General features: G+C 52.3%; 1 protein-coding gene across 2 annotated transcripts in view; it reads right to left on the reverse strand.

Annotated features, from left to right (window-relative positions):
* Positions 1 to 22,899, reverse strand: part of AGO2 (argonaute RISC catalytic component 2) — a 119,655-nt gene that overhangs the window by 36,069 nt on the left and 60,687 nt on the right. For both annotated transcript variants that reach the window (XM_030794943.1, XM_030794944.1), the window contains exons 3-10: positions 17,706 to 17,826; positions 7,026 to 7,207; positions 4,949 to 5,085; positions 3,972 to 4,106; positions 3,063 to 3,150; positions 1,645 to 1,792; positions 713 to 832; positions 442 to 564 (exon numbers count right to left, since the gene is read on the reverse strand). In XM_030794943.1, the coding sequence (XP_030650803.1) occupies positions 442 to 564; positions 713 to 832; positions 1,645 to 1,792; positions 3,063 to 3,150; positions 3,972 to 4,106; positions 4,949 to 5,085; positions 7,026 to 7,207; positions 17,706 to 17,826 (1,054 nt within the window). The remainder of the gene's footprint in view (positions 1 to 441; positions 565 to 712; positions 833 to 1,644; positions 1,793 to 3,062; positions 3,151 to 3,971; positions 4,107 to 4,948; positions 5,086 to 7,025; positions 7,208 to 17,705; positions 17,827 to 22,899) is intronic.

The following is a 22,899-nucleotide window of genomic DNA, read 5'->3' on the forward strand; positions in this document are numbered from 1 at the left end:
GCCACTGCCTTCTAGCTTGGGTGACAGAGCAAGACCCTGCCTCAAAACAAACAAAACTGGAAGTTAACTTAGCAAGGACAGAAAACTGTTACCAAACACCCCCAAAGCAAAAGTTAAAGAATAGAAAAGCAGTACAGCCTTCTGGGAAATAGTTCGACCCTCGGTGAGTGTCACGCAAAGAACGGTGCTCTCTCAACTTTCATGGGATAATAAAAATTATCTTCTGAAAACATTAAGGATAATTCTGAAAAACTTTTAAAAGGACCAAGGAAAGTCATTCCTTTATGAAGTCTCACGTCTTTTACAGGCTCAGCCCGGAACAGAAAGGATTCTCCTGCATGGAACACAGTCTACATCGCGGGCGATGGCTCAGAACCTGAGAGGGGTCACGGGGCAGAGACGTGCCCCGCAGCCACATGTTCCCCGCCGCCCCGCACGTACCCTGCCCCCGTACAAGATGGAGGGCGGCTGCAGCACCCGCCCAGTCACGTCTGTCATCTCATCTTTGACCATGATTCCAAATTCACGGACGTATGGATCTGTGTTGAAACTTGCACTTCGCATCTGGCAAAGGGAAACAAGAAAACGCACGGAGTGGGTGGAGGCCTCCCATCTCTCTAGCAGCTGCGTCCGTTCCAAGCATCAGAGGTTTCTGTGCCAGGGCAACCGGACTGGACTCCACAGGGCGGCCCTGCTCGGGACTGACGCTCACCAATTTGCTAATCTCTTCTTGACGATCGGGCGCCGACCTAGCAGTCGCTCTGATCATGGTTGAGGTCTGATTGTCCGTTAATTTTTTAATACATCTTTGTCCTGCCACTATGTTACAGACCTGCAAAGAGGACGTAGAGACAGGCCGTCAGTGCCGCACTGGTGTGACCAGGGGAGTGGGCAGGGGGCTCAGGGGCTGGTGGCCTGGCTCTGCCTGGGACCGTCTCTGCCTCATCCCCGGACTATGAAGCACTGTGCAGGTGTCTGCTGCGGGGGCTGCTCCACGGCCTTCCGCTTCGCCACAGAAATCCCTGCTAAGTAAACTCCACGTCATGCAAACACACAGACCCCACGGCCTCTGTGCCCAGCCCACCAGGTGAGCGGGCTGTGTCCTGACATCGGCACTTCTGGGCTCTCTCCAGCCTTCGGTGGCTGCGGGCGTGAAAGCGGCTGCAGGTGCGAAAGACGTCTACCTGTGGGACAAAGTGCTGGAGCAGCCCAGCCCTACCTGAATGACAAGAAAGTGCCAGAATCTAAACACCGAGGGAAGAGTTACAGCACATGGCTCAAGGTCGGAATTTGATCCTTTCCCAAGGCAAGGATTTTTCAAAGAGTCGTGATGTTAGAGGAGAGTGAATGACGCAATGGTGCAGTGACGGGGCACCTGCCTCCCACTGCGGGGCCTGCTGGGCGCGTTACACACAACCTCAGGCAAGGCTCATGCCAATCCCACAAGACAGCTGGGGACCCCATTTTACTGAAGGCAAAACCGAGGTGTAACAAAGCCCATTAACCCACCCGCGTTCCTGCAGCAGCAGAGGCAGTGCCATTTGTACCTGACTGGGGCCTCGGTGGTTTCTCGAAGCTGCATGCCCCAGCCTGGGACACCACCCTCCCAAGCCCCCAGAGATGCACAGGAAGAGGGTGACTTGCCTCCAGGGGAAGGTAGGTGTGTTTCTGCTCCTGTCCGACTTGTAAACATGGGAGGTGGGGGTAGCGCAGAACCAACTTGTGCCTGTCCTTGAAGTACTGGGCCACCGTGCACTCCACCGTCTGCCCGCTCTCCTGCTGCAGCGGGAATCTGAGGAGCAAAGGGGCTGTTCAGGCCGAGGTCATCCCAGAGCCCCTTTCCCTGCGCTGCTTTTCATTTGCGTTTGCTTTTTAGGGTGACGTGTGAGGAGCAAACATTCAGAGCACTTCCGGGAGTGAAAACCATGTCACGTGCTTTGGGTTATCTGGAATGTTCCTGAGCCCCTAAATTCTCATTTTGTTTCTGGAGTTGGGAGACAAAAAACACCTACATGCGTCATTACTCATAAATTACCCACAACGTCGCAGTGTGTGTAAAGGAGTCAGGACGAATGGACATGACCAGAAAGGTCTGTGCGTCTTCCAGCAGACCGTGGTGACCCTGGAAGCCGTTTACATGCCGCGTGCTCCTGGTGCCCAGAAGGCCTGAAGCCCCCAGGACAGGAAGAGAAAAGCAGGCCAGGCTGGTTCCAGCAGCCAGGGCCTCTGCATGGTGACGGCAGGAGACGCCTGGGTGCAGCATGGGTGAGTGAGGGGGAGGCCCACAGGCACAGGAAGGGTTGGCCTCTGTGTGGGGATGAGGGCACAGGGGCTGCTAGTGCAGGGCAAAGGGCCACATGGCTCAGTTTCTGCTGCACCAACCCCTTCCCTCCATCCAGACTGCCCGGCCATCTGCGGCCTCTGCCAGGTCAGGGCCAGGCCACAGGCCCTCTCGTCCTCCTGCTCCCTGAGGCACCGGCATCTTGGTACCTCCAGTACCTGGCAACAGGCCTGGCACTTTTCATGGAATGATCCATGAAATAAACGAACCCTACTGGCCTGGGAGACATTAACTGGGGCATAGGGGCCAAATCTATCACCTCCTCCCACAAAGGAACACCAGTACAACCCAAGACAGCGGCACACTCTCACCCCCACTCCGGCCTGCGTACCAAACCGTGCTCTTATCGTAATGACGGGACACAAGGACTGGCCCAGGGAAGGGGGCGTGGGTCAGGGCCACAGACCCACCATCTTCAGCACTAAGGATGGGACAACGAACGCAAAAGACCCTTCTCTCCTCTGTGAGGCTCAGGAAGGAAGAGGGAGAGAGAGCCTGGGCCGGCCCTCCCAGCACCTAGGTGGAATTTCATGATCTGAGTTTATTTTCTTAGGTGAAGTTTGGAATCTACTGAGCCATGTAAGGGACAATTTGGGGATTGAAAAACAGCATGAAATGGTCCTTTCTGGAGAATGGGCACAGAATCATGGCTCCAGAGTGTACCCATCAGAGTGACAGTGGGGGCCCCAGCCAAGAGAGGCTGAAAGGAAGGGCGTGTTACGTTTGGTGACTAGCGGGCCGCCGGGTCACGTTGCAGACGCGGTACTTCCTCTTCATCTGCCCACAATGCGTTATCTCCACCTTTAGACCTGGGGACACAGAACACAGGCATCGGCATCTGGGCTGTCCCGACCTGAGTGCAAGCGCCACTTCCCGAGAATCAGTTTTCATAAGAATGTGGCTGCGGACCCAAGTTATGGGGGGCTGCAGGGCTCCCCTAGGGAGGGTGACCCACAGGTCACCCCCAGGCCACCCCAGCTGGGTCCATCTCACCTACAAGAGTACTACGTGGTGGAGGGGAGGCTCAGCTTAAAGCATGGGGTGCCCACCCTCGTGCTGTTCTGCGCCCCCCATGGGTCATCGTGATAACACGGGGTACTGTGGATGGCCCTGCAAATGGCCTTCCAAAAGGACAGGTTCAGCGGGCAGGGGTTGTGGAGCCAGGGGTGGGCCCCCATTCTGTTGCTGATGGGCAGAAGGACCCCAGGTAAGTCCTTGACCCCCCCAATCTGGAGTTTCTTGGAGTAGAAAGCAGGCTGACCGGGTACAGACGCCTGCCGGGCTGTGTAAGGATTAAATGAAGACACAAGAAAATGCATCCTAGGTTCCAGCATTATGAAATGCTGATCACAGCCACGCTGCTGCTTCTAGTCCTGACATCATGACTCAGACGTGACTGACTCCCCAACCTCATGCTCACCCCATGGGGTTGTATTTATTTAGGAAACCCCCACTCCTGCTCTGGGAAATGGGTCTAACTCATCTCCATGCTACTTCATCTGATGGCTAAATTCTGCCACCCCCACCTCCCTGAATGTGCACAAGAACCAGAACTGCAAAATGCGGTCCCAGAGGCAGACTGGGAAGGGACCCCCAGCCCTCAGCCAGGTGTGCTGGGACAGTTCATTACCTTTAATTTCTTTGGTAAACTTTACCCTTTGGGAATCTGTCAGAGGTTTTTGTTGTTCTTCAATACTTTTAAAATCCAAAACTTCACAAACAAACTCGATTACTGGCTGTGCCTTGTAAAACGCTGTTGCCGACACTGTAGGCGAGAAAAGAGGCAAAGGCCTAAGCGTGACCGTGGGGCTGCTGGATGGGCCCACGGTCCTGGAGGGGCTTCACAGGCCAGGCCAGCCATGGTGGGGACACCTGGCCTGGGTTCTCACTCCCTACCGAGGCCAGCCTCGGGCCCAGACACGGGCAGGCCAGCAGTGACAAGCCCAGGCCTTAGCTGCTGACCCTCCCTCTGGTCAGGGTGACAGAAAGGAGCTGGCTGATTTTAAAGACTAAGTCACCCTCTGAGAATGAAGCCAGTGTCGTAGGATTTTCTGGTTACCGTCTGGGGTAGATATTTCTGAAGTTCACCATTTCCTTTTATGTAATTCTTTTTCAATAAATGTATAACTGAGCAAGATCAAATTCTCATTCCTTTCTACAGCTTTTCATAATAATCAGCTCCCAAATGAGAAGACAGATCCTTTTCGCTGGGCTTCACTCTCGTCTTTTTCACAGAGAGGGCAACGGATGTCCTGTACGGAGCAGCAACTAAGCCTCCCAAGACAGGGACAGGCCACACCCAGGCTACAGCCAAACCCAGGCCTACAGGAGGCCAGCAGGAAGGAAGCCCCGGATCCTCAGGCCCGCCTCAGCCCCTGACCACAGCCTCTGAGGGTGCGACCTCCTCGTGGCTTCACGCTGGCCTGAGAGCCATTGCCCTAACCCACCCAACGCTGCAGGTGAGACCAGCCAGGTGTCATGCAGCAGCGCCGGCTCTGACAGAGGCCATGCGTGGAGCTGGCCACATGCCACCCCCCCACCGGGGTCCTGACCCCCCAGCCCATGCCCCACCCTGCCCTGCAGTGAAGACCCCAGGGCGCTGCTCACCATCAATATTCAGCATCATTTTCCAGAGAGAAGGCCGGACGGACTGATGGAAGCCAAACCACACTTCTCGGCCCCCGCCAAGAGGGTTGGAGCAGCCCTCGGACGCGGTGAAGAAGGAGCGGCCCACGGGGGTGTACCTGGAACCAAGAGACCCCACCCCACCTCCCGTCAGATGCGTCTTCCAGAAGGAACAGCCACCTCTGGGTGGGCTTCGTCTGCGCCCACCACACCCTCATCAGAGTTCCGTTTCCCCTCCTTTTAAATCCGCGTTTACCACACGGCACTCCAGCCTCTGTGCATGGCCTGCTGTGCGGGACGCTGTGACAGCAGCAGGCTGGGGGACCCGTGGCCTCACTGTGGGATGGTGAAAGATGTTTAAACACACTGCACAGGTGGATCACAACCCCCCAGGACCTGGCATGTTTCTGGTCCAGGCTCCCTGTCCTGGCTTTGCCTCGCCTTACTGTCCTCACTGTCTACTCTTCACCTCTCGGGGCCTGTGTCCCCAAGCGCAGATGGAAGTGGGCACCTGCCAAGTGCCAGCCCCAGCCAGGCCCAGCCCCAGCCGTGCGGAGACGCGTCGCTTTTGGCTGGTGGCTGTCCACGCATGACCCAGCATCTGCCAGCTCCTTTAGCCATGGGCTCCCCAGGTAGGCTCCGAGGACCCAGAGCTGCCCGCTGTGGGCTCCCCTGTAGGAGGTGGAAGGGCCAGCGTGAGGGCTTCACAACCTCTTCCGGGCCTGCTAGGGATGCTGTGCTGACCTGGCTGGAGCTACTCGACTGAAGCAGACACATTCTCCAGCACAGCAGCCTCACCTGCTGCATGGGCACCGTGGGGTCTGGTGGCCCGGGAGGCACCGTCACTAATGATTCTGAAGGGAAAACACGCTGTGAGCCTCGATGCTCCCTACTTGTGGGCTGCGCTGACCCAACCACCCACACCACCCTTTCACTTTCCACCTGAGACGTGCTAATAATCCCGCCTCTACTGCTCTTCTTTTCCCAAAATGAAAACAGCAGTTTCCTCCCTGATTATAAAATTAATGTAAGTAACCCAAAGGAATTCAGAAAAGAACCACAGTCATTTCTGCAACTCTATTAAAAAGGTAGATGCCATTTTGGCAACCATTCTTCTAGACTGTTTCTCCACGTATCTACGACCTTCCTCCACCGATAGTTCAAAGCAGAGACAGATTACACAGGGGGGAAGGTGTTCTTACTGGGAGTGACAGCCTGTCTTGTATTTGGTCACCTCCTCCCATGCCTGAAGACTGAGAACCCCATGGTCCCTTCTAAAAATCTTACACATGGCCTCAAAGCACCTTCTCTTCTATGAGGGAAGCCCCAACTCTCTCCTGGAATCTTAAAGCTTTGGTCAGTCCTGGGGCTTGTCACTGTGGGGTTTGTTTCGGTTTAGGCTTTGGTTCGAAAGAGATGAAACTTGAAAACTCAAATTGTTCCCAGGCACCAGTGTGAGGGCAGGTGTCCTGAGGGCTGACGTGCTGAGCTGGCCTTGCTCCTCCAACAGCAGGCCACTCAGGAAATTAGCGCAACCCTCTGCCCAGCAACTGGGCAGCCTGTGAGCCCTTAAACTGTTCTCGTACACCCTCCCCCAGCAATCGCAAGTGTGGCAATTTGTGGTAAAAGAGTAATCCTGAGAATAAGGACGTCCCCAACAGTCACAAAAAGCAGCAGTGACGGTCCCTGGAGTTGCAGACATGCATGCAGCACGAAACTGGGAACACAGCATTACTCTCCTATCACGAGTCCCAAGGGCAAGAGAGGAGCAGAAAAGTGCTGGGCGCAGAGGGCTGCGTGGAACATGAAGGCACCAACGTGCACACAAATAGGGAGGCCACCGTTCCAGGCCAGGCCAAGAATGCTGGTGACTTATGTTTATATTAACACTGTTTCCACCTTAGCACCATTTGTGTTATCTTCATCACAGAAAACCCACGTGACCATTCCCACCCTGGCTCCCAGAATGAGCCGTTCCTCGGACAGATTTCAGACCCTGCGGGGGGCCCTCGGAGCCGCAGGGGATTCCCCTGCCCTTGGTCCCATGTGGCGCCCTCACCTCATGGATGGCAAGTGCCTCATGACCACGTCCAGGGCCTGGATCGTCTCAAAAGGGACGCTGGGCAGCCGCCCTGAAAGTGCATCGTGTAATGCCTGCAAGCTCACGCAGGACACCCACTTGATGGACACCTTGAAGATGCGATCCTTGCCTTCTCCTGGCAGCGTGACCTCCAGCTCCACCTGCGAGGATCCAAGGCACACAAGGTTACTCCCTCCTGTGAAGCCCCAGGGAGGACGCAGCCTGGCAGTGGTTGGCTTCCAGACACTCCTGGGTGAGGAAGTCCCCGCCCAGGCCTCTAGCCAACCACCAGCCACATGTGCTATGGAGCACTTGAAATATGACCAAGGAACTGAATTTTAAACTTTACTCACTTACTTTTGATGAATTTAAATGTACACAGCCACATGTGGCAGTGGCTGGCCTACTGACAGTGGTCGAAAACGTATCCTCTTGTTTCACCCCCAAACAATGAACTCACTACCTCTCTCCTCCCCAGTCTCTGAATCACCCCTTCCCTCACCTATGGGTTGCACCTAACGCCAGATCATGCTGCCATCACCTGCAAACCCCACTCTGCTACTCAGAACCCACAGTTAAATCGCAATCTGGCCCCCATACCTCCAAATATGTGGACACACACGAGCCCACTCAGGTGATGTGTGAAGCAACTTCGCTATTTGCTGATAATGCTTCCCAGTGTCTGAGGAACACCGATGTGACAGGTTACGGATGGTATATACATTATCCTCACGTGCCCAATGACCCCAGCAAGGGAAAATTCATTCGCCACTTTTGTTGAGACAGGGTCTCACTGTGGCCCAGGCTGGAGTGCAGTGGTGCAATATTGGCTCACTTCGACCTTGACCTCTTAGGCTCAAGGGATCCTCTCACCTTGGCCTTCCAAGTAGCTGGAACTACAGGCACACGCCACCAAACTCGGCTAATTTTTTAATTTTTAATTTTGTAGAGATGGAGTTTCACCATGTTACCTGTGCTGGTCTTGAACTCCTGGGCTCAAGGGATCCTCCCACCTTGGCCTCTCAAAGTGCTGGGAGTACATGCATGAGCCACTGTGCCTGGCCGACTCACCACTTTTTATATAGGAAACCACAGAAACCCAGAATCAAAAAAACAGCCCAAGGCCCTAAAGCCATGAATGGGCAGAGATGGGATTTGGACCCTGAAGGCCTTCCCACTCCATGTGTGACGCCAGGGTCCCAGGTCTTCAACACCGGCCTCTCCTACCCTGCCCAGGGCCTGCTGCCTCTGCTCCATGCACCTGAGGTGCCCACCCTGATTCAGGACCACAAACCCCAGCTTGCTGGCATGCCCAGGCCCCATGCTGTTTGGTGGCACCAGGCACATTTGCTCACTCGCCCACTGCCCACCATGCCCATGCCCGAATCCCATCTGCTCATCCTTATCGCCCAGGGCCTGGCCTCTTGCCACACCTTGTTTGAACCTCACGGAGCAACGACCAGACTCTGCAGATGTCACCTGCACACCTGGGTCCCAGGTACACACCCTTTCCACCTGGGCCTGGGGTGGCTCTGGCAAATGCCCACGAGCACTCAGAGCACTGTCGTGCCCGATGGCCCCAAACTGGTCATGCCCTGAGGACCATCTGCGAAAGATGAGGGCGGGGAGAAAGAAGCGAATCCTTCCAGCCGGATGGACTTCAAACATCGAATAGCAAGAAAAGCAGCAAGCCACAGAAGGGCGCCGCAGCACAATTCCTTCCGGACGCCACAGCCACACGCACAGGGGACGCAGCACAGCTGAGGAAACCAACAGAGGGAAGGACCAGCTTCACTCAACTCATCAGGACAGCAGAGGGGGTGGCGGTGGGGGGACGCAATCAAGGCTTGGCCCATGGGAGATTTCAGGGTGGGAGGAGGGAACAGCTGGGCCTGGGTGGGGGGTACAGGATGTGGTTTAATACCACTCTTTAAATATATGTACATAGCTGGCCCTTGCACAACACGGGTTGGAACTACGCAAGTGGAGTTATATATGGATTTCCTTCAGCCTCTGCTACCCCTGAGACAGTGAGACCAAGCTCCTCCTTTCTCTCCTCAGCAATGAAGACAGAGGGGATCCTTTATAATAATCCACTTCCACTTAATGAAAAGTAGACATATTTTCTTTACCTTATGATTTCTTAAATAACTTTTCTCCAGCTTAAGAATGTAAGAATAAACTACATAGGGCCAGGCACAGTGGCTCATGCCTGTAATCCCAGCACTTTGGGAGGCTGAGGCAGATGGATCACCTAAGGTCAGGAGTTCAAGACCAGCCTGGCCAATGTGGCAAAACCCCATCTCTACTAAAAATACAAAAACTAGCTGTAACCGTATCATACACTGTGGAATAATATGCAGCCATAAAAACAAACAAGATCAGCTGGGCGTGGTGGCTCACACCTGTAATCCCAGCACTTCGGGAGGCCGAGGTGGGTGGATCACGAGGTCAGGAGTTCGAGACCACCCCGGCCCATAGTGAAACCTTGTCTTTACTAAAATTACAAAAAAACTAGCTGGGCATGGCAGCACGTGCCTATAATTCCAGCTACTTGGGAGGCTGGGGCAGGAGAATTGCTTAAACCCAAGAGGCAGAGGTTGCAGTGAGCCGAGATCATACCATACTCCAGCCTGGGCGACAAGAATTAAACTCTATCTCAAAAAAAACCAACAAAACAAAACAAAAGCCAGGCACAGTGGCTCACACCTGTAATCCCAGCACTTTGGGAGGCCGAGGTGGGGGGATCACGAGGTCAGGAGATCGAGACCATCCTGGCTAACATGGTGAAATCCTATCTCTACTAAAAATACAAAAAATTAGCCAGGCGTGGTGGCGGGCACCTGTAGTCCCAGCTCTTCGGGAGGCTGAGGCAGGAGAATGGCGTGAACCCAGGAGGCGGAGCTTGCAGTGAGCCGAGATCGCGCCACCGCACTCCAGCCTGGGCGACAGAGCAAGACTCCGTCTCAAAAAAAAAAAACCTAAAAACCAAAAACCAAAACACACAAAAAATTAGCCGGGTGTGGTCATGGGCGCCTGTAATCCCAGCTACTTGGGAGGCTGACACAGGAGAATCATTTGAACCCAGGAGGTGAAGGTTGCAGTGAGCCGAGATAGCACCACTGCACTCCAGCCCTGGGCATCAGAGTGAGACTCTGTCTCAAAAAAAAAAAAAAAAAAAGAAGAATAAACTATATAATACATGTAACATATAAAATATGCGTTAATTTACAGTTTATGCTATTGGTAAGGCTTCTGGTCAACAATAGGCTATCAGTAGTAGTTTAAGTTTTGGGGGAGTCAAAATTTATACATAGCTAGGTGCAAGTGGTTCACGCCTATAATCCCAGCTCTTTGGGTGGCTGAGGTGGGAGGATAGTTTGAGTCCAGGAGTTGGAGACCAGCCTAGGCAATATAGGGAGACCCCATCTCTGTGCTCCCAGCTACCCAGGAGGCTGAGATAGGAGGACTGCTTGAGCCTGGGGAAGTCAAGACTATAGTGACTGTGATTGTGCCACTGCTCTCCAGCCTGGACAACAGAGAAATTGTTTCAAAAAAAAAAAAACAAGGTTATGAATGAATTTTTGACTGTATGGGGAAACAGCACCTGATATGTTTGGCTATGTCCCCACCCAAATCTCAACTTGAATTGTATCTCCTAGAATTCCCACGTGTTGTGGTAGGAACCCAGGAAGGTGACTGAATCATGGGGGCTGGTCTTTCCCATGCTATTCTTTTTTTTTCGAAAACGGAGTCTTGCTCTGTTGCCCAGGCTGGATTGCAGTGGATTGTCGAGATTGCAGTGGTGCAATCTCAGCTCACTGCAAGCTCCACCTCCTGGGTTCACACCATTCTCCTTCCTCAGCATCCCAAGTAGCTGGGACTACAGGTGCCCGCCACCACGCCCGGCTAATTTTTTGTATTTTTCAGTAGAGCTGGAGTTTCACCGCATTAGCCAGGATGGTCTCGATCTCCTGACCTCATGATCCACCTGCCTTGGCCTCCCAAAGTGCTGGGATTACAGGCATGAGCCACTGCACCTGGCCTTTCCCGTGCTATTCTTGTGACAGTGATCCAATTGGTTTATCAGGGGTTTCTGCTTTTGCTTCTTCCTCATTCTCTCTTGCCACCCGCCATGTAAGAAGTGCCTTTTGCCCTCCGCCATGACTGCAATGCTTCCCTAGCCACATGGAACTGTAGGTCCAATTAAACCTTTTTCTTTTGTAAATTGCCCAGTCTTGGGTATGTCTTTATCAGCAGCATGAAAATTGACTAATACAGCACCATTAACCTTTTTGTTGTTCAAAGGTCAACTGCATATATATTTCTTTTTCATTAGTGCTACTTCATAATAAAATTCTAAATAAGTCATACACAAGTAACACTAACTGAAAATGCACATTTGGCATAACACTGGCAACATGGCAGGCATTCCTGCACTCACTGGTTCTCCCCTTTACTTTCTTTTTTTGCGGGGGAAGGAGTCCTGCACTGTCGGTTAAAGAAACAGATCTGGAGGGGCTGACTGAGGTGCCCCGGGCCATGCGGCAGGAAGCAGAGGGGCGAGTGCCCCCGTCAAACTGTCTGACTCCAGAAAGGGAGACAGAGTCTCTATGGGCCCAGGAACAGTGGCTTGGCTGGGCATGGGGGGACGATTCCAGTACGGACTGGCAGCTACCGGGTCCCAACAGGAGTAGCCGGTCGCTGAGAAGGAAGTGCCATTCCCCTTGTCCAGAAACAGCACACCCAGGTCACGGCGTGCAGGTGGAGTGAGCTTGGGAGTGGGACAGTGAGTGCATTTCCAGCTCACACACGCCCCGGCCAGGAGGTACTTTAGGCCCGAGTACATCTGCAGCAACAACACTCGGCGTCTGGCCTACAGAGCTGTGCCCTGGCACGGATCGGATGCCTGTCAACGCCACCCTTCAAAAACCTCTGTAGTCAAAACCGAGGGGCAATTCCAAGGGGTCTATTTTCCCACAGCAAAATACACTCGAATTTGTAAATGTATTGCAGTCCAGCCTCCGCTTGGCCCACAGAGAAAGGACAGCAGAGTCACCCCGGGCTCTGTAACTGTCTGTCCATCCCGCGTCCACAGTGGCTGGCTGGTGCTCATGTGCGGCAGCTTAGGGCTGCATGGAGATTTTATGACGGCCGTCACGCCACGAGGGCAGGAGGCACACGGCTCTCCAAGGGACAGGCCCTGTGTGTGTCTGGGCTGCCAGCAGCAGGTGGTCCACACCCGAGACACTGCCACCTCTCAACAACCCAAAGCACTCGGTCCCAGTGACACAACATCTGAAGGTCACTCCCAGCGCTGCTACCTCCTGTGTTCTGACCTCAGGCAGATGGCTCCGTTGGCCTCCTGCACACAAGGGGACAAGCAGGTGGCCCCACCCACCTCACAGGGCACTGGTGCCAATCGTGTTACAGCGCTACAATCTGGGAGTGGCCCAACTGCCTTTCTCTGAACATGGATAATAGAAAATGTCAGCCCAGGACTCGATCCAAGGCCTGGAGCACGGCGAGGCAGCTGTGACATCCAATCTCCCCAGACAAGCCAAACTCGCAGGCTGGCCTCCCTGTCAGGAAACCTCAGGGCGAGAGACGTGTCATGGGGTGATTCCTGTTTTGGGTCGTCACACAACTCAGCAACAAAGGGAAAACAGCACTCTAAAGAACGCAAAGAGGCCAGCCCGGGGCTCACGCCTGTAATCCCAGTACCATGGGAGGCCGAGACGGGCTAGATAGCTTGAGCTCAGGAGTTGCAGATCAGCCTGGGCAATGTGGCAAAACTCTGTCTCTATAAAAAGAAAATTAGTGGCCGGGCACAGTGGCTCACACCTGTAATCCCAGCACTTTGGGAGGCCGAGGCAGGCGGATCACAAGGTCAGGAGTTCGAGACCAGCCTAACCAACATGGTGAAACCCCGTCTCTATTAAAAATACAAAAAAAAAAAAAAAGAAAGAAAATTAGCCGGGCATGGTGGCACATGCCTGTAGTCCCAGCTACTCAGAAGGCTGAGGTAGGAGGCTCACTTGAGCCTGGGAGGTGGAGGTTACAGTGAGCTGACATTGTGCCACTGCACCCTAGCCTGGGTGACAGAGTGAGACCCTGTCTGAAAAAGGAAAAAAAAAAAAAAGAGAGAGCACAAAGAAACTGTGTATGAAGCCAGGGAAAAGGCACAGAGGCGCGGCTGCCTTTCAAAAGGCTGTTCCTGCACTAAGATTGACTATGGCCCTGGCTGAGCCCCATGGCCTCCCTGTCCACTGCCGCTGAGGAGGGAGCGAGGGAGGCACTGCAGGCGTGGCATGTCTGGCTGGCCATGAGGATCCCGACCTGGACGGGGCCTCCCTGGGGCGGCAGGAAGAGCAACCACACCCACTATGCCTGCCGAGCCCAGGCCGAGAGACAGCTGCCAGGCTGCGCGCCACATGCCCCTCCCAGAAGGGGCCGTGCAGTTCACATCTTGCTGAAATGTGCCAGGCGCTGAGGTCTAAAGGCATCCTGTGACTCTGCAGGGCCGCTGCTCTCGAAAGGCAGATCACTGACCCCCAAAAGACCTCAGCACCAAAACCAGTCCCACCCATCATGTCTGCAAAGTGTAGTGGGAATTCAAAGTCACCTGGCAGATGACAGAGCAGGTACAGGGAGTGGGTGCTCGGTTAGGGCTAGGCACCACCTCCTGACCAGCTTGTACTGGGGTGGGCTCGGGTCAAAGCACCTGGCTCGCTCGAGGGGACCCTTGGCCCTGAGAGGTAGCAGGTCAGACCCAAAGATGCTTGCGCCAGGCCCAGGCTGAGCAGGCTCCCTGCCGCACACTGCCCAAGCGGAGCCCCCCATGGCTTCCTAGGCCTCTCCTCACCCCCCCGCCTTCTCTCCCCAAGCCTTCAGGTGCAGAAGCTTCACTGCCTCGGGAGCCCTTGGCCTCCCTTGCTGCCAGACACCCCCATCCCAGGTCAGCTGGCAACAGCCAGGCACTCCCATGGCCACAGCATGGCTGAGCTGGGCAGACAGGCGGACAGGCAGGAGGGCCGAACTACCATCTCCTTCAACAGTGAACTCCATGCGTGGCTGTCTTCTCCCAAGGTATGCTGCTTCCAGGCAGGGTCTGCTATTGATCTGAGCTGTGGGTCTGCCCTAACTTCCTTCTGGGAAGGAGACACTGGTGCTGTCCACCACCACTCCTAGACCGTGTCAACCCAGACGTTCAATTCGATCATTCAGTGAGATGTGGGAATAAATTCTCAGGTTCATCTTCCACCAGCCAAATCCCTTCCAGGCCAATGCCACTTGTCTTTTGTTATTTAGGGAGTTTATAGTTGTCTCCCTATGTTCCTAAATGGTGCTCCTTCTGGCCACCTTTCTAAATTTTCTACTCAACTGAGCAGAGAAGCTCCAGGGAGCTGCAGATCTTCCACGGGTCCTGACAAGGGGAGGCATGGAGCTGGACCCAGAGCCAAAAAGAACAGACAACACAAATCATGCCTTCAAAGAAGAACCCAGGAGTTCAACCCAAAATGCCCATCATGTATAGTTTCCTGTGTCTCCACCTCCAGTTCTGGGAGGTGAGGGAGTGAGGCTGGGTGGTCCCAGTGTCTCCCAGGCCTGGGAGAACTTGTCTCTCTTTCCACGCAGGGGCTGGGATGAAGGCAGGCAGGCTAACATTGCAGTAGGAGATTTAGGAGCTTCGTGTGTAAGGGCGATGTGACACGGACCCTCTGTGCAGAGGCCTGGGCCAGAGCTGCCAGAGTCCCCACGAGCCTCCAGGGTAATGGAGCACCAGAACGATTCCACTCTTACCACGAGTGAGGCACAAAAAAGCACTTCACAGAAAAAAGACAAAACCCAAAGACGACACTGGGACACAATGCGAGAAGATGGACGTGGGGACACCTCCTTACACAGGCTCTCACACAGAAGGTTAATTTCTGCACCCTGCAGAGATCCTACAGAACCCCCAAACCAGTGGGAGGAGCGTGGTCTGCAGCCGGGGAACCCCCATGCTAACCGAACACAGCGGCTTTAAGTAGGTTCTCCATGCTCTCTGGGACACGAGCTTTTCTTTTTTCCTTTTTTTTTTGAGATGGAGTTTTGCCCTTGTTGCCCAAGGCTGGAGTGCAATGCTGTGACCTTGGCTCACTGCAACCTCCGCCTCCCGGGTTCGAGTGATTCTCATGCTTCAGCCTCCCAAGCAGCTGTGACTGCAGGCGTGTGCCATTATGCTTGGCTAATTTTTTTTGTATTTTTAGTAGAGACGGGATTTAGTCATGTTGGCCAGGCTGGTCTCGTACTCCTGGACTCAAGTGATCCACCTGCCTGGTCTCCCAAATTACAGGGATTACAGGCATAAGCCACTGCACCTAGCCTTAAACAAAGAATTTTAAACCCTCGCTACTCGACGTGTGGCATGGGGCCAGCAGCACGGGCACTGGCCAGGGCCGGTGGGAGATGCACCACCCGGGGCCGCGGGGCACAGGCACCGGACAGGGATGTACATGCTCACTGAACTCTCACAAAGCCACTGGGAAGTAGCTTTTATTGCCATCTCTCCGTTTTATAGGTGAGGCAGTTGAGGCTTGGCCAATTGAGGTGCCCCAGGTCCCACCACAGGAAGGGTGGAGCCAGGCCTCACATCCATATCTAGTTTTACCCCAGAGTGTATGTGCAGTTAATTTCCACAATGACAGGTCTCAAATTTAAATATCAAATACCATATAGACTCCCTCAGCCCCTTTTCAGAAAAACTACCCTGATGCCCGCCTTGTGTGTAAATATAAATATGTACAGACAAAACTGTGTACAAACTCCTTATGCTTTTCTTTCTTATAAAACTTTAAGTGAAAACAAATGCAAATTAAGCACAGAACTTTAAAATGACTACATTTCAGCGCCACAGCACACTAGTTTGCAAGGGGTGATCATGCTTGACTGAGGTGCATTTGGTCTAGGACTCGCTCCTATTGGGAAAACCAATGTCTATCACCCTGGGCTGGCAGTGACAACGCACAGACCACTGTCCTCTCTTAGAACCATGAGATCGCTTTATGCAGAGCCCTATATTGTAACTCGGCCTCTGCTCAGTCACAGCACATTCTCCCCTCCTCAGAGCGCGATAACGTGGAGGAGCATCACTGGGCACTGAGATTGCTGGGCCCTGCTGACCATCCAGAAAGGCTGAAAGGAGCTTATTCATTTCAAGATTATCATCAAAATGAAAAACTAGCCACTCTGGAGGCTGAGGTGGGAGGATCGCTTGAGCCTGGGAATTGAAGGCTACAGCGAGCATGACTGTACCACTGCTTTCCAGCCTGGGCGACAGAGCCAGACCCTGTCTCAAAAGCAAAAGGAAGAAGATTGAACATCTGTAGAGAGAGCTGCTTGCAGGCCCCTTGCTCTCCCACTAAAACAGACATCCCTGACAGCAACTTGAGACCCTTTGCACACGGAGCTGGCTTCCTTCTCAGGAACTCAGGGTTTAAAAAGCAAACTGTGTATGTTGCTCCCAGAGGGAATCAGCCTTTCATTCTCATAGCTGTTAAACTCCTGGTTTCTGATGTGTTTGCTTCTTAAAGTATGTGTAAAGATTATTTTTTATTTTTTATTTTTTTGAGACTGAGTCTCACTCTGTTACCCAGGCTGGGGTGCGGTGGCGCGATCTCAGCTCACCACAACCTTCGCCTCCTAGGTTCAAGAGATTTTCCTGCCTTAGCCTCCCGAGTAGTTGGGATTACAGGCGACCGGCTAATTTTTATATTTTTAGCAGAGACAGGGTTTCACTATACTGGCCAGGCTGGTCTCGAACTCCTGATCTTATGATCCTCCCACCTCGGCCTCCCAAAGTGCTGGGGTTACAGGCGTGAGCCACCGCGCCCGACCTGTAAAGATTATTTCTGAGCCGGGTTTCTGCTCTCCTTCTACTTACAAATAACACCCGTATCACTCTGCAGCAGCACATTTGTTGAAAGATATTCTCAAGAAGTGACAACTTCTGGGCAGAAATTTTATTACTTTTTAAATAAAGCCATGATAAGGCTAAAGGTAATAAATGAAGGTGACATTTTAATATACCTGCTCCTTCCGGGTTGACTAATCACCATCATTCTAATTTCAGATGAGTCACTGGCTAGAGCAGAATGTTAACTGGGCCTCACTGCCATGTCTCTGTCTCACATACCCCTATATGAACGTAATTTTCCACAGGTATTCTTGTGGAGACGGAGTCTCATTCTGTCGCCCAGGATGGAATTCGTGGTGCAATGAGATAGCTCACTTCAGCCTCGAACTCCTCAGCTCAAGCCATCTTCCTGCCTTGGCCTCTGTAGCTATTTATAATACTGGTGCTTACTCTAGGCTCTTGTCTGGCGGTGGTTTGTGGCTTGTGTTTAGTGTGTGTACTTTTTACTTAAAGTTTGGTGGTTTCAACAAGTTCTCGATATCCGTGTCTGGACCTAGACAAGTTAAACCCCCATCACTGAAAGCCACAATACACAGAAGGTAGTTTTTATGGATCTCAGGACGAAGCATGTGGCAGCGAGCTGCTCTCTCCTCCTCGGTGAAATAGTTTCGTGTATGAGAACAGGCATGACAGACTTTACAACATGTGTGAGCTTTACTTCACTGTACGTTCCTCCACCAAGGGCACCCCGAGGAGCTTACCTTGTCCCTCCCAATCGGAAGGGGCATGGCTGTGTATAGATTCTTCCTGCCGTCAAACACGGGCTTCCGATCCCCAAAGATCTGTGTTTTAAAGTGCTGGACCATGTGTTCCACGATTTCCCTGAAACAAAGACAAAAGTTGGGCAAAATGTCAATAAAATGGAGAAAATGGCATACAAGGACATTTTTCTGACACTATTTTTTTTTTTTGAGATGGAGTCTTGCTCTTGTGGCCCAGGCTGGAGTGCAATGGCGTGATCTCAGCTCACTGCAACCTCTGCCTCCTGGGTTCCAGCAATTCTCCTCCCTTAATCTCACTAGTAGCTGGGATTAACGCCACCAGGCCCGGCTAATTTTTTTTTTTTTTTTTTTTTTTTGAGACGGAGTTTCGCTCTTGTTGCCCGGGCTGGAGTGCAGTGGCACGATCTTGGCTCACTGCAATCTACACCTCCTGGGTTCAAGTGATTCTCCTGCCTCAGCCTCCCGAGTGGCTGAGATTACAGGTGCCCGCCACCACACCTGGCTAATTTTTTTGCATTTTTTTTTTTTTTTTAGTAGAGACAAGGTTTCATCATGTTGGCCGGGCTGGTCTCGAACTCCCGGCCTCAAGTGATCCACCCGCCTTGGCCTCCCAAATGCTGGGATTACAGGCGTGAGCCACCGCACCCAGCCCTCTGATGCTATTTTTAAAGCAATTTTGTTAAGACCTGTGGCTCCTTTGGGCAACGTGACTTCCAACTTCTATAAAGAAGCAAACTAGACCCATGAGTGGGTTTGTGCTCGTGCATTTAGTGAAACACGGGAGAACCTGATACGGGCTGGGCACTTTATATGCCACATACAGCAGATGACAGACACTTCTAGAACCTCTGGCGCTCTGTGAAGGCACTGACGAGAAGAACAGAGCTTGTGACATTTGTGTTCCATGGAGGTAGGGTCAGGCACCCATGCCTCTGCACGGCTTCCCACTGTTCACAGACTGACAAGTGTGGCTCAGCTCGGCTGTGGGCCTTGCTGTGGCCACCAGGATTTGCTCTGCAGCCCCAGTCCAGGGGTTTGAGAGACTGGCTTGGCTTTGTGTGCTCCTCTGATTGCCCAAAGAATGAGTCCTGCGTGCTCCTGCCCCTCCAGTCCAGCCTGATCCAGGGGCCCAGCCAAACCTCAGCCCACTTGCAGAGCCATGGTATGAAACAGATGCTTGCTGCTGGGAGGGACTGGGGTTTTGGTGTTGGGGGCTTAGGCATTCCAGTGGCAGAAGCCTGCTAGATGCAAGGGAGCTGCTCTGCAGGGTTCCATGAGCAGAGATCCATGACCCCCACCCTCCACCCCTCAACCGCCACTTCCCCACCGTGACAGAGAGGCCTCCAGAAACACACTCTGCAAACCTCCTGCTGGCCTCGAGCTCTGTTCCAAAGAGGGACCAGCTTGGCCTAGCACTCTCCTGGCATTTCAGGTGGTTGTTTATCTTATTTTATTAGAGATAGGGTCTCGCTCTATCACTGGAGTACAGTGGCACAATTACTGTTCACTGCAGCCTTGACCTCCTGGACAGAAGCAATCCTCCCATCCCAGCCTCCCAAGTAGCCGAAACTACATGCCCAGGCCACTATGCCCAGTTAATTTTTAAATTTTTTTGTAGAGATGGGGCCTCCCTTATGTTGCTCAGGCTGGTCTCGAACTCCTGGGCTCAGGCAATCCTTCCGCCTTTGCCTCCTAAAGTGCTGGGAATACCGGCATGAGTCACTGTGCCCAGCTCATGGGGGTTCTGAGGCATTTAACCCAACTCACTAAATGCCTGTCCTCGCACACCACGCCTGATGACGTGCAAATATGAAGAGCTGGGGTACCTGCCTACCCACAAAGGCCCATGTGAGGGAAATGCAGAGGCCCGTGGGGTGCTTAAGATCTCGGTTTTTTACCAGGAAATGCCAGCTCAGGGGATGTGGTAAAGAGGGAGAGATGAGTCCACCAGCAGGGGAAGGTGGGGGCGGGGGAGTCGCTGACAGACTTCTGACGGAAGGTGGGATTAGAGCGTGGCTAGAATGGTCTTTCTCTTGGGCAGAGCCTCGGTCATCTCTCAGGAAGCAAGAATCTGCCAACACCTTCCATTCCTTTCCCAAAAGTCGAGGCAAGCTGGCCCAGAGGGCTTTCCTTATTCAGAATGGCTTTGCTGGGTCCACCTCCAATAGCCACAGGAAGAGGGTGTCAGGGATCCAGCTAACCTGCCCTCAACACCTGCGGTCTGGGGAGTGCCTGTGGCAGATGCCCAGAGCCTCTCAGTGACATCTTTGAGGGCTCCACCAAGCTGCCCCCGCCTCTGACAGTGCTGGGAGATCCAGCCTCAGCAGGGTACAGGCCCGAGGGCCATCAGCATGGCCCCGGCATCCATCCCTGCCATGCCTACCAGGCAGCCAGGGCACAATCTCACCTGGCACCTCCCTGACCTGCTCTGGGCTGCCCAAGACAAGGGATGCCTTGCAGCTCTCGCAAGAGGACAGCTCATTCCTCCGCGCTCTCCAGACATTACAAAGGGTCCCCAACCTTCGGAGGACTTCATCTCCCTGGCCAGGACTGCACAGTCAACTTGAGGTGCAGATGGCTCCACTGGAGGGGAAGGTGGGTTCTACTCACATTCAAAGAACAAATCATTCTTGCCTGATTCAAACTTGACCTGAACAGAGTAAGATGGCACACACACCCTGACTCATTTCATGAGGCTAGCAAAACCTTTAGGTTGAAACTGGATAGGAAGAGTACTACGAAATCACGGCCAATCACTTACAAACAGAGGCAGGAACAAGACATTAACAAGCTGAATCTAGCAACATGTTCAAAAATAAATCATCATGTCAAAGTTCAGTCGATACCAGAAACAAAAGATTGTATTTAACATTATAAAATTAATTAACATGAAACAGGTTATAACCCTAAAAGCTAAAACAGAAATGTCTAGAAGAAAACATAAGAGAAAAATGTCCCTAAACCTTGGGATAGACAAAAATTTCTAAGAAATGTGTCCTTAAAGGGAAAATTCATAAACTAGGCTTCATTAAAATTAAAAACTTTTACCCATCTCTTAAAAAAAAAAAGAGAAAGAGACACCATTATAAAAACGAAAAGACAAGGCTGGGCGCGGTGGCTCACGCCTATAATCTCAGCACTTTGGGAGGCGGGTGGATCACTTGAGGTCAGGAGTTTGAGACCAGCCTGGCCAATATGGTGAAACCCTGTCTCTACTAAAAATACAAAAAATTAGCTGGGTGTAGTGGTGGGTGCCTGTAATCCCAGCTACTTGGGAGACTGAGGCGGGAGAATCATTTGAACCCAGGAGGCGGAGGTTACAGTGAGCCAAGATTGTGCCACTGCACTCCAGCCTGGGCGTGACAGAGTGAGACTCCATCTCAAAAACAAACAAACAAAAACAAAAAGATGAGCAATCAACTGGGAGGAAATATTCCATAATCACACAGACACACATCTAACAAAGAACTTGTATGCATAATGTATTTAGGAAAATTCTTACAACTCAGTAAGAAGATAATCCAACTTAAATGAGCAAAAGATTTGACCAGACACACGTCAGAAGAGGATACACAAATGGCGGGTAAGCACATGAAAGGGTGTTCATCACTCGGCTTTAGGGAAATGGAAATGAAGCCACAGACACCCAGTAGAAAGGCTAAAATCGGAAAGGTAACAATACCAAGAGGTGGTGAAGGCGGAGGGAAATGCTCTCTTCTACGAGGCTGATGCAACTACTTTGGGGAGAAAGTGTGGTTTCAATGTCTATTTACCACCCTGTCTAGCAACTTCTGACACAAGAAAAATGAAAACACACATCCACGCAAACATTTGCATACAAACAGCTCCAAACTGGAAACAATTCAAATCAATGTCCATCAGCTGATGAGTGGACAAACCCATGATGCCACACCCACACAACGCGATACTTGAATCTACCACTACATGCAACACGACGGGTGTCTTAGAAACACGCTTAGGGGGCCAGGTGCGGTGGCTCACGCCTGTAATCCCAACACTTTGGGAGGCCGGGGCAGGTGGATCACCAGGTTAGGAGATCGAGACCATCCTGGCTAACACGATGAAACCCTGTCTCTACTAAAAATACAAAAAATTAGCCAGGCGTAGTGGCGGGTGCCTGTAGTCCCAGCTACTCGGGAGGCTGAGGCAGGAGAACGGTGTGAACCCAGGAGGCGGAGCTTGCAGTGAGCTGAGATCATGTCACTGCACTCTAGCCTGGGTGACAGAGCAAGACTCCGTCTCAAAAAAGAAGCATGCTTGGAGAACAAAGCCAGCCACCAGGAGGAACAGGTATACAATAATGATTCCATGTATAGGAAACTCTTTGACAGGCAAAAACAAAAAAACAATCTACACTGACGGAACGCAGGTCTGTGTTTACCTTGGGGCAGGGGACAACATACTTAACTGCAATGGGGCAGGTTCTTTGGGGTTGTTAGCATGTCCTGTTGATTGTGGTGGTTCTTACAGGAGTGTATACATTCTTTAAAGATCATAGGCCTACATAAAGGTATGTCTAGGAGACACTGTGGGTTTGGTTCCAGACCAGCACAATAAAGGAAATGTCGCAATAAAGCGAGTCACACAAAGGTGTTGGCTTCCCAGTGCACAGGAAGGTTCTGTTTCCACTGTACTGCCATCTATTCGATGTGCAATAGCATTGTGTCTAAAAAAAATGTACATTCTTTGATTAAAAAATACTTTATTGCTAAAAATGCTGACACAGACATGAAGGGCACTGATAAGACTTGCTTGGCACAGGGCTGCCACGAACCTTCAATTTGTTAAACAACGATGACGAACAGTACCTGCAAAGGGCAATAAAGCAAAGCACAGGCTGGCGCAGTGGCTCATGCCTATAATCGCAGCAGTTTGGCAGGCTGAGGCAGGTGGATCACGAAGTCAGGAGTTTGAGACCAACCTGGCCAACATAGTGAAATCCCATCTCTACTAAAAATACAAAAAATTAGCCAGGCATGGTGGTGGTCGCCTGCAATCCCAGCTGCTTGGGAGGCTGAGGCAGAAGAATCACTTGAACCTGGGAGGCGGAGGTTGCAGTGAGCCGAGATCACGCCACTGCACTCCACCCTGGGCAACAGAGTGAGACTCCGTCTCAAAAAAAAAAAAAAAAAAAAAATTAGCCAGGGATGGT

The sequence above is a fragment of the Nomascus leucogenys genome, chromosome 16 (genome assembly GCF_006542625.1).
Source record: "Nomascus leucogenys isolate Asia chromosome 16, Asia_NLE_v1, whole genome shotgun sequence".
NCBI classification, from domain to species: domain Eukaryota; kingdom Metazoa; phylum Chordata; class Mammalia; order Primates; family Hylobatidae; genus Nomascus; species Nomascus leucogenys.